This window comes from Schistocerca cancellata, chromosome 4 (assembly GCF_023864275.1).
Source record: "Schistocerca cancellata isolate TAMUIC-IGC-003103 chromosome 4, iqSchCanc2.1, whole genome shotgun sequence".
Classification (NCBI taxonomy): Eukaryota; Metazoa; Arthropoda; class Insecta; order Orthoptera; family Acrididae; genus Schistocerca; species Schistocerca cancellata.
In genome coordinates this window covers 137,916,688-137,929,115 of record NC_064629.1, presented here as the reverse complement: position 1 = coordinate 137,929,115, position 12,428 = coordinate 137,916,688, and the positions used below count along the sequence as shown (strand labels likewise).

General features: G+C 41.3%; 1 protein-coding gene across 1 annotated transcript in view; it reads right to left on the bottom strand.

The window, feature by feature from the left end:
* LOC126184542 (katanin p60 ATPase-containing subunit A-like 1) overlaps window positions 1-12,428 on the bottom strand; it is a 104,390-nt gene that overhangs the window by 33,127 nt on the left and 58,835 nt on the right. Inside the window, exons 8-9 of the mRNA XM_049926951.1 lie at window positions 4,402-4,581; window positions 4,177-4,319 (exon numbers count right to left, since the gene is read on the bottom strand). Of these exons, the coding sequence (XP_049782908.1) occupies window positions 4,177-4,319; window positions 4,402-4,581 (323 nt within the window). The remainder of the gene's footprint in view (window positions 1-4,176; window positions 4,320-4,401; window positions 4,582-12,428) is intronic.

Here is a 12,428-nt window from a genome sequence, read left to right as displayed (position 1 = left end):
TCAACTGCAGAATGACACACTTTATATCCACACTGTGCAGTGGTTAGTAAATTGCAAAACTCTAGCCACCATACCAGCTGGGAGCTGGGCATGAATCATACGTTCCATCACCTTCCAAACACAGTTGGTGAGAGAAATGGAGTGATAACTAGGAGGAAGGTGCCTGTCCTTGCCGGGCTTAGGTATGGGTATGACAGTGGCTTCAATCCAGCATCTGGGAAATGTGCCCTCTGCCTAAGTGCAATTGTACATATGAAGGAGAAATGGCTTGCCTGCAAGAGAATGGTTCTGCAACATCTGATTGTGAACACTGTCTAGCCCTGGGGTGGAGGATCAGTATGAAGTGAGAGCACGATCTAGCTCCTTCACAGTAAAGGCGACATTGTAGCATTCACATTTTTGTGAAAAGAAGGTTATCATCCGAGCCTCCTCCACTCGTTTCCGATGGTGATAATGGATGGAGCTTGAAATCTCCGCAAAAAAGCGGCCCAAGGTGTTGGAGATAGAAATAGGGTCCACACTGACATCATCTGCTATGGTCAGGCCAGAAATTGTGGGATGGGCCTTCAGCCCAGAGAGCTGTCAGAGGTTGGCCCACACAATGGAAGAGGGAGTGGAACTGTTAAAAGAGCTAGTAAATGAAATCCAGCTAACTGTTTTGCTATCCCAAAGAACACAACGACGATACTGTGCACACAACTGTTTATAGCAAATGCAGTTTGCCATCATACGAGTGACAGTTAAAAATGCGCATGTCTCCCTGTGTGAATTGCATGATGGTATGCCTCAGTCGAGCAAGAGACTGGGACACGGGGCAGTAAAGATGAAGTGGGAGGAATGGAACATTCTGCGGCGGTAAGTATAATGTTTGTAAGACATTTTACCTGGTCATCACAGCTCAGGAAATATTGTTCGTAAAAGGTCACCAGGGAAGAATAAAGCCTCCAGTCGGCCTCAGAATGCTACCATTTGGGTGTGCACATATGTGGGGTAGGAGTCAACAAACTGATAGCACATGGGGAAATGGTGACTCAAGTGCACATCAGAGAGAACGGACCACTTGAGACAATGGGCAAGTTGGGCAGTGCAGAAGGAAAGGTCCAAATGGGAATAGGTGTGCGTGGAGTCTGAAAGGAACATGGGTGCTTCCGTGTTAAGGCAGATGAAGTTAAGGTGACTGAGGTCAGCTAAGAGGCCACCTCCCCAACAGGTTCTGGGAGAGACCCAAAGGGGATGGTGCACATTAAAATCACCAAGCAGCAGAAATGGGTGAGAGAAGTTGGAGAAAGTCTGCCCTGTTGACACCAAATGACAGAGGGATGTAAACAGTACAAAGCGAAAAGGTGAGGTGAGGAAGGAAAATGCGGACTGCAACAGCTTGAAGTCAGGGAGATGGTTTGACTATGAACATCATCCCGGATGAGCAGCATGACTCCCCCATGAGATGGAATGCTGTCCTCCTCGGGGGAAGGTCAAAGCAGACAAGAAAGAAATGTGAGAGCACAAAGCGGACATGAGGACAACATTTTGTTTTCTGGAGGCAGAGAACAAGCAAACGCTGTGATGCCAAGAGCAGTCGTAAGTCCTCTTTGTGGGATCTAAGGCCACAAACATACCCTTGGAGGAGAGTCATGACAAGGAAAGGGGAGGAGAGAAAAAATGAAGGGATGTCACCTCGGCAGTTGCCGAGTCCCAGCCTTCAAAGACTCACTGCTACAGGGCGCAGAGGCTGGGGGATTCTGGTCCACGTGATCGACAGAGTTGTCAGAATTCTAGCTCTGTCGGTCTGCATAGTGCAGGTAGAAAAAAAAAGGTTGGTGGTGCACACTGGAAACACAGAGGTCAGGCTGGTGAGAGTATCACGTGGCGACACCGTCAAAAAGAATCTCTAAGTCGGTGAAGGAAAAGACCGTTTGCCTTTGTTTGACTTCTTGGAGCCTTTTTGGTTGGCTCAGACGTTTGTCAGCTGGAGGGACATAAGAAGTCTTCAGGGCAGTATTCCTTCTGTCCTTTTTGGCCTGCCAGTTTTGTAGCAGGTGATTTCGCCCTGTGAGGCGAATGTTTGGTGGCTTGTTGCACAGCTGGAGGAGGAGACGGGGATGCAACCTTGACAATGGGTGATTTTACAACCGTGGTGCTAAATTTGAGATCGAATATCTGCATGGCCATGTCCTTCATGGAGCAAAATGTAGCAAGAACTGTACTGTAAACGCCAGACAACAGAATGCAGGGTTTCTGACTAGCCAACAACTTGCGAGTGATTGGGTAAGGCACTTTTTCCTTCACCCAGATCTCCTGGATGGCCCACTCATCGAGATACATGGGACAATCTCGGGAGGAGGCTGTGTGGTCACCATTGCAATTGATACAATGGGGAGAAGGAGGTGGACAGTCAACTTTGTGAGCATCCTTAGCACAGCTTAAAAGTTTGGCCAGGTGTCAACAGGACATTTGATTGTTGTTGTAACGATGACACTGGTTTGAAATGTATGGTCAGACTGTGATAACTTCATAGCCTGCTCTGATCTTTGACGGAAGCTCCACTCTATCAAAAGTGAGGAGAAGAGGTGTGTGGGCACTAAGGATGCATCTACCTTTTTCGTCACCAAATGGACTGCATTGACTCCCTGACCAGAGAGGTACATTTGGATTTTTGCCTCAGTCAGACCATTGAGCAGCATAGTGTGAATAACATCACGGGAAGAATTCAGCGTTCAATGGGCCTCGACACAAACAGGATAGCCATGGAGGAGCAAATCAGCAAGCAGTTGTGTCTAAGAATCAGAAGTAGTCTCAAAAGCAAAGTGCTGTTGGGTAAATGAGAGCAGAATTTCACAGGACCAGCAAATGCATCAACACCTTTCTAAATAATAAACAGATTTACTGTAGCAAAGGACTGACCATCTTCAATACATGCAACCATGAGGAACTGTGGTGCAGCTGGGAAGGTCTTTGAATCATTAGCCTCATTTCATTTATGTTTAGTATACATTGATTGTGAAGAAGATGATTGGCTCATTGCAACAAAATCCCCCATGATTGCCAGCATCTCCGATGGCGTGCTCCTTCCAACTGGGAGCCTCCCTTAGTGGGGATTGCACCCACGTGAGGTGGCTGTTCGCACCTTCCTAACACCCGACAAAGGGACCAATCAGCAATTTGGGAAGGTAGCAGTTCTGGCAATCACCCCTCCCTGGGCCTGGTCTGTAACAGGGGGTACGTGTGAACCCTCGCTGTCGACCTGGGGCTGGGAATTGCACGTTACCCAGCATCAGGTGCATGGGCTGGCCTTCAGGAGTGCACAGGGAGTAAGAAGAAAAAGAGGACCTAAAATGCCAAAGTGGAGGAAGGATAGGAGAAGGGGAATGAAGAAAGAAGAACGGGAAAAAAGACAGTGGAGAGACTGTTCTGATATCGGCTACTGAAAATGCCGAAAATATTTCCAAAAACATCTCACACATTCCCCAAAGGAGGGGGAAAAAGAATAGCAACAGGATATATATGCAGCATGTAAGGGAAAAAATGCTGCAAAGGCTGGAGGCCTGTGGTAGCCATGCAAGAAACCACAAAATCCACCCCCCCCCCCACCCCCCGGGGAGAGGGGGGAGGGATTATTATAATGTGTTTTGTACAATATGCATACGGAGACTGCACTTACGGTACATGAAAAAGAGCATAAAGCCAGTGCAGATTTTCCACACAACTCAAACCTCAAAGAACTACCTTCACAACCTACGAGGTAACAAATCTGACTCACCAGTCTTATGGAGAGGTGCCTCAACAGCAAACACAAGTAATCTTCATGCTCTACAGCAGGCCAATGACACAGAATTGCAATGGCTGGAATTTTTTGACTTTAATATTTGACTACACCAGTTTGTCACTGAATTTTGCATTGTTTGAATTTTTGAAGCTTTTTGGAAGATCTATTTCCACAAAATTCACTTTTCAAGAAAAAAAAAATCATTGGAATCAGACTGACATTTTTCTGGGACAGAACACTGCTAGCATGTTGTACACTTTACACATCTACTGAACTTTCACCAATTCTCCAATGATAATACACACAGCATAATAATCAAAAGCATTTTTACACATACTCAGTTAAAAAATCCATTATCCACTTTAACAAATAACTAGATTTAAAAAATCTAATAAAACAACATGTTCACATGCCTGTTTGAACTTATGCCGTCCATCTGCACCAAAAGTTCTGATTTCACACGGCGTGATGCCTCATGTTCTGATTCTGATCCCCTTCTTGAACACAATGAATCTATCTCATCTATAAATATTGTGCTTGGTGCATAAAAGCGAGCCTGTAATTTTTTTAAAATCCACCTTTTAGAAAGCTTTCAAACACATTCATTGTGCCACAAGTAGCAAATAAAAAATAGATACCATTTCAAACAAGAGTCGCACTAGTTTTTCTGATTCGCCTCTGTATTTTGATGTGAGAGTTGAAGATGATACATTGAAAAATGTTGTACAACATTCTGTTGCAACAGCTTTGGCTAGCATTGTCTTGCCTGTTCCAGGAGGTCCAACCATCAGAACTCCTTTCCACGGCCGTCTGATTCCCTGAAATGGAAGAAATGAAAGTTTAAATAAATATAACATTTTGCAACATTAAGGCTCCATTTTCATTGAAATGACTTCCATCTGTAAGGTTATTTACATACAGCAGAAAGTATGGTTAATATGAGAATTACAACCACTCCCACGACACAACAATTTTAACCGATCTCTGTATAGATTTATATTAGAATACGTTAGGATTAAAGGAGACCACTCAGAGAAAAGCAGAAGCATTGAGTTGTCGACAAGCACACACAAAAGAAGAAAAACTTATCAGTTTTTGAAGTTATCCTCAGACTGTCAGTGCCAATGCTATTTTGCTGCCGGTGGGCTTCACTGACAGACAATACTCTCCTACACCTCGTCCACAAACAGATTTCCTGTGCCATATCCTCACACACCCCCAATCCTCGCACCACCCACTAAGAATCAGCTAGAAACCAGTGCCACCCTTGTCACCCTATACCACCCTCGGCTGGAACAACTGAACCATATTTCTTGCCAGGGCTTTGATTATCTCTCATCCTGCCTTAAGATGAGTAACATCTTACCCAAGATCCTTCCCACCCCTCCTAAACTGTGGCACACCAAGGTGCAAGACCTCCCCAATCCACCCACACAGTACCTCCTACTCCAGCCCTGTCACAGGATTACCCTATGCCATCAGAAGCCGGGCCACCTGTGAAAGCAGCAATTTCATGTACCAACTCTGCTGCAAACACTGAACAGCCTTTTATGTTGGTATGACTACCAACCAGCTGTCCACCAGAATGAATGGCCACCACCAACCCGTTGTCAGGAACAAAGTTAACCACCTGGTGGCACAACATGCAGCTGAGCACAGCATGCTCAATTTCAATGGCTGCTTCACAACATGAACCATTTGGATCCTTCCCTCAATTACCAGCTTCTCTAAACAGTGCAGATAGGAGTTATCCTTGCAACACATTCTCCACTCCCATAACTGTCCTGGTCTCAATCTTAGGTAACCCACTGTCCCTGCACCCTCCACCCAACAGTTTCCCCATCCTCTGTCCTGTCACCCGCTCCCAATTCACATCACTACATACCTTTCAGTGCCTGCCACTTCCCACTGCCCACCACAACTATACCTGCCATCCCTCCCTCCTGCATTCCTAGCTGGCAAACCAGCCCTCCTTTGACCCACTAGCCACCCATGCCCAGTCGTCCTCCTTACCTCCAACCTCCATCTCCCTCTACCCATACCACCCAACACTACCCCACCACAACCAGCCCACCTGCCACAAAAACAAAATATCATTGGCACTGTCAGTCTAGTTGGCACTATGTAGGTGTAGGTGTGTGTGTGTGTGTGGGGGGGGGGGGGGGGGGGGGGGCACTCTCTAGCTCATCAAAGGTAACTCTGAAAGCTAGCAAATTTCAAATTTCAAATTTTTCCTCTTTCGTGTGAGCTTATCGATGACTCAATGCTTCTGCTTTTCAGTGAGTGGTCTCCTTTAATCCTAAAGTGTCTACATTCTACAAGAACTTTCCTACAACATTTAAGGTTCACATCAGAAGATTCATTTTCATCCCACTAAATGTTTCACATGACATGCAATTTCGTAAACAGAGCATATGTCTAAATAACCACCACACATTTCAGAACCCCAGAAATTTACATGAAAATTATCATAATTTTTGTAAACAAACACTTATCATGTATGTAAAATTCTAGTCTTCTATATTCACAAAAATCAGTTTCTGATAATGGTTATTTAACAACTCTTAAAATAAATTGTAATCTGTATGTGTGTTCAGGATAGATTCCACATCTCTCACTCTATCCATGGGATCAGAGAAATGAAATTTGGCAGTCACATGTCCGCTTCTACACAAAAACCAAGAAGACTACACTTTCTGATCACCTTAAGCAGTTGCAAGAGTTTGATGTTTCATCAAACAGCTATTATCTCCTTATTTGGTGAATTTTGTGTGTCTCAATTGGATGCCACTTTGGCAACTAGCACTCCCTAACATACCTCAGCAGTCTTCTTGGGGAAAGGGGACCCACAGTTTGAGGCGGAATCAAAGTCTCATGTCATTCCTTCGTATCACTGAGAGGGTACATACCATTTAAAATGCATGAAATTCTACAATAATAGAGTCCTTTCCAAAACAGTCTTGCAAAATATGCTTTTGGAACTATTGTTTAACTTGGAATACAGTACTTTCACAATTGAAAAACACTTTTATAGCCTTTCTTTCTATATAAACAAAATATGAAACACTCCAGTACATCTAAAAATGAGCACAGTCTGCTCATTAATCTTGAACTCATATTTGCAACATCCTTCAAATTTTGTTTACAATTAAAATAAACAGTCTTAGAAAATTAACAGCACGTCTGGAGGCACAATACACTGTATGAAAAACTAAAAAAAGCTAAGTTATAAAACTGTGATGAAGATGGGCTACATTACATAGAGAGGGCTAGTGGACTAGGGAGGAACAGTAATTATCTCAGTAAAGTTTTGTGAAAAAACTGCTGGAATGTCACAAATGGAACACTCAACTGGAGAAAATATCAGGTTGATCACAGAGACATTATGATAACTGAAACACAAATTAGGCGACTGTGTAATTTAACCTAATTTCAGTGACGTGAATGTGCAAATTCTAGAATTCTAACAAAAGACAATGACTTTACTTGCTAGATCTAAAACAGAATTCTATCTTTTGCTACAGAAATTGTGTATTTTTTTCCTTATGTAATTCAATTCCACACTTATAGTAGCTTTTTCCCCAATTTGCTTTAATTCCTGTAACTCATCTGACACAGCCGCAGCACTGGCAGAGACAAACAAAATGTGTCAGCTGCAAATAGCATAGTAGTAGGGAGGATGTCAAGTGCCAAAAAGATGTGTATAATATATGTATTCTGAAGTTTGGATACATAGACCTATAACAATAATGGAAATTTCTGAATGGAGCAATATGCAAAATTAAGGAAAGGCAATCACTCACTTATCGTGTATCAATGCAACAAGCAGAGAAACACATAACAGAAAACACCATTCACACTAGCCTTTGAGCAATAGCTCTTTTTCTAGCAATAGTACAAACATTCTCACACATAACCAGACACACCTCAACACATACTCCCACGGCTGCGGCAAGAAGGTAGGCCAAGCATTGCATTTTGTGTGAATAGTGGAGCTGTTATTCACATGCACTGCAGAGTGTCTAACAAAGCTTTTAATTAAATATGTGGAACAGATATATCTCAACAGAAATTAATAAATGATTTTTGGTGTTGTCATCCACTGAGGTAAAATATTTGCATAGTGATTAAAAGGTGCGAGCTGATGTTAACAGACAAAAAAGCAGTAACAACTATGGTCTAGTAGAGGGTAAAAGATAATATGAACAGCTTTTGCCTAGTTATCCACATATAAGTGCTCACAATTTAACATATGCAGTACATCATCTTACCAAGAGAGAATATTACAGTTTACTTTCCCAATTTACTGATTATTAACTGCAGTATAAAGCCTGAAAAAAGCAGAGGGGTAGGAAATTAAGGATATGGAACCTAGATAAGTTGAAAGAACTGGAGAGTTCAAAAGGGAACATTAGGCAAGGAACCCAATAGATGACAGTAAAGGCACTAGAAGATCAAATACACAAAAAGACAAGGCTTAATAGAAGAATTTGAATCTAACTGAGGAATGGAGAAATATAAAGTGCAGCATATGAAGCAAACAAAGGAGAACACACAGACGCTTAAAAAATGAAATGGACAAGAAGTGCAACCAGGCAAAGCAGGATTTGCTGGATAAGAAATGCAAGGCTGTAGAAGCCTGCATGATTATGAGAAAGATATATGCCACCTATAGCATAATTAAAGAAGCTTTGGAGAAAAAAGAAGCACCTGCATGAGTATTAAAGCTCAGATGACAAGCCCGTACTATGAAAAGGAAAGCTGAAAGGTGGAAGAAACACACTGAGAGTCTATAGAACACAAACTTGAATACAATATTACAGAAAGAGAAGAAGTAGTAAAAGAATATGAGATGAGAGATATGATACTGCAAGAAGAATTTGACAGAGCTCTGAAAGACTGAAGTTGAAACAAGTCCCTTGGAGTAGATGATATGCCCTCAGAATTATTGAGAGAGTCAGACAAGACAATACTACTCCAAATTTTATACAAGATATTTCAGACAGGTGAAATCCTCTCAGATTTCAAGAATAATGTAATAATTCCCATTGCAAAGATGGTAGATGCTGACAAGTGTGAATATTACCAGACTATTAGTTTAAGATGTCCTGGTTGCAAAATATTGACATACATTATTTACAGAAAAAAGGTCACTGGTAGAAGCTGGCCATGTGGATGATCTGTCAGGCTTCCCAAGAACTGTAGGAATAAAGAAGCCGATACTGACTATACAACTAATCTTAGAAGATAGAATAAAGAAATGGCAGCCAACATTTACAGCAACTATAGATTTAGAGAACGCTTACACCAGTGTTGACTTTAATACATTGTTAGAAATTCTGAGGATAGCAGGGGTAAAATACAGGCAGCAAAAAGTTATTTACAACGTTTACAGAAAGCAGAGATCAGTTGTAAGTATTAAGGGGCACGAATGGGAAGCAGTAACTGAGAAGGAACTGAGATGATAGGATTGTAGCCTCTCCCTGATAATATTCAAATTGTAAAATGAACAAGCAGTAAAGGAAATAAAGGAGAAATTTGGAAAGGTAATTAAAGTTAAGGGAGAAGAAGTTAAATCTTTGAGGTTTGCCAACAACACTGTAATTCTGTCCGAGATGATAAAGGACATGCAAGAACAGTTGAATGGAATGGGTAGTGTTTTGAAAGAAAGGTAATAAGATGAATACTGAGAAAAGTAAAACAAGGGTAATGGAATGTAGTCAAGTTAAATCAAGCAATGTTGTCAGACTAGGGTGACTGGTTTGCGCGGTGCTCAATTGCATGGTTATCGGCACCTGTACACATTCCCAATCTGTATACAATCCAGTCAAGCCACTTTCATGAATTATGATGGAATGATGAGGATAACACAAACACCCAGTCCCCACGCAGAGAAAATCCCCAACCTGGCCGGGAATTGATCCCGGGATCCCGTGATCCAGAGGTAGCAACACTAGCCACTAGACCACGAGCTGCGGACGACAATGCCCAAAGCAGAGAGGATACAAAATACAGACTGGCACCATCAATAAAAGAGTTTCTGGGGAAGAAAAATAATGTTAACATTGAATAGAAATATAAATGGCAATGATAATGTTATAACATCCTGTTTTTCATTCAGAAAGAATGACCATAAAATTGTAATATAATATGTAGTGTATTTACTGGCTGCAACCTAAAACACACTGCCAGTGCAATACGACCTGTCTGACCCATAATAGATTATAGAGCCCTAAATCAGTTGTGTCATGTGCAAGGCACATCATGACTGAACGTGAAATGTAGTTTTTATATGTAACACCGTGGTCTTATGCTTATCGTACTTATAGGACAACATATTCACACAGTGAGAAGTAATCGTGGATTACAAGTCAAAATTATAAAAACGTGGCATCACTATGAAAAATTTTACAAATAAGTGCTCTGTGTTTACATGATTGTCATACTGTGTTCTGTCTTTTCTATCAGAAAAAAAGTACGCTCTTGCGTACTGTATTCAGGTTCTGCCAGATTTTGATCGCCAGGTTGAAACAAACAAAAACTTTGCAGCATTGTGTGGTTATTTATAACAAAATATCAAATTTAGGTGTTAGGAAGTGTTTTCAGAGAGTATCAGTATTTAGTGTTGTCTTGTATGAATGTGGACAATAAACAGTTAAGACAAGAAGAGAATAGAAGCATTAGAAATGTGGTGCTACAAGAGAATGTAGAGGTAGATCGAATAACTGAGGTGGTACTGAATCAAAATGAGGGAAAAGAAATGTGACACATCAAGACTATAAGATTGGACATATCCTGAGACTTTAAGGAATTGTCAGTTTGATAATGGAAGTAAGTGTGAGGGCAGGGAGGAATGTAGAGGAGACCAAGGCTTGAATACAGTCAGCAGGTTCAAATGGCTGTAGGACATAGGAGTGATCTACAGATGAAGAGATTCACTCCAGAGCACTGAAACCACATGGCAGAATTGCATGAGCAGTGCTCACTGTCTGTCACTTGCTTTGCTCATGTTGCAGAAGCACGCGGTCAGCAGGTACCACACTCTGTATCACCCCGCGTGTATTCATTGACTGGCCCTGCTACGCAGCTAAGGAAGCAGACTCTTTGCAGCTTCATCGTCACATAGCAGCACTAATGGGCTCACCAAGTGTTACAATACTTTTATAATTAGAATTTATTTATAGCTGTAAATTTTATATGTTTTCTACAAGGAGAGAGTGTGATGTATACCTTAATTCACTAGGCATTACCACAGCAATTGAGTATGATTATGTACAACAAATATTAAAGACGTAATTGAACACTGCATGCTTTGAAGGGCATTGATTTAGCTGTACAACTGTAAATTTAGTTGAAAGAATGGCTGACGAAATAATGCTCACACTCAGTCAGCTACAACAATCACACCAACGCTGACACACATTTAGGATCAAACAAATGAAAAGTATTACTTTGAGGAGTGTGACAACATTATAATTGTCAACTTCGTCTATAATTAACAAAAAACTTCAAAGCAGCTATACTATAGGCTCTCGTGCATAAATCTAGGAAATGAAGTAATAAGACACATTATGGTTTCGATATTAACTACAATGAACATGAAGAGGAAGGAAGCACAAGGTGTAATGGTAAGCAGAAATGGGCATTATTTGAATAAATTTCAATCTGGGCGATTATTCGAGCAAGTAGATCATTCAAACTTATTCATACATAAATTATTTGTAACTAATGAATAATGTAGATCATTCAGACAATTTTATTCATACATAAATTATTTGTAATTAATGAATAACGTAGAATGCCACTGCATTTTCTTTGTTTACTTCTTGTACCAAATTCTATGACTAGTGTTTCTTCCCCTGGCTCACTGCTGTTTCTAACAGACAAATAACTTATTAACGGACTGTACATAAGTGAGTGTTGGTGACTCAGTTGGTTAAGTTCCAGATTACAACACCAAAGGCTTCGGGTCTGATACCCCATTGACTGTATAAGTTTTTCTGTTACTTATCGTTTCTTTCATCTCTAAAAATAAGAAAAAAGCCAAGTCCAGTTGCTCTGTGTTTTGGAGTTCATGTTGAAATGTAGGTCCCTGTCTAACTGGCTGTATAAATCAGTTCAGAGGGGGCACACCTCCATGCCTTGTAGAGCAGTGCAGTATTCAAACCAACCTTAAGATTGTGCACAGATTTACTTGCTTTACAGTGGAACAAATGCAACACACAAATAGAGGTATCCCACATATAACTGGTATGCCTCACGAACCAGTTAATCATCTCTAGTTGAATTGCTTGTGAAATGGCAACACTATCTCCAAATGCCCATGGGCACCACCTCCAGCATCTCTTATAAACAAGTAACTACATGTTTTTAACATTACTGTTATCTATTCTTTTTTAGTTAGTTCACTGTTACTTCAACTCGGGTGTGAAGTGTACTGATTTTTTGTGGGACATCCTGTACTTCATAGGCAGAAGGCCATAGCAGTTACAAAATTCAACTGACTCTGCACTTGCCAGTACTTCCCCCTCCGCCTGCTAACATGCAGAAGTACTCTACATAAACAGCCAGCGATGAGAATGCAGCCAACAGAAACTCAATCTGCAGCACCTTTCTCCACTGTACCGAGACCGCTCTCACTACCACATATAGGTGTCTTGTTGAT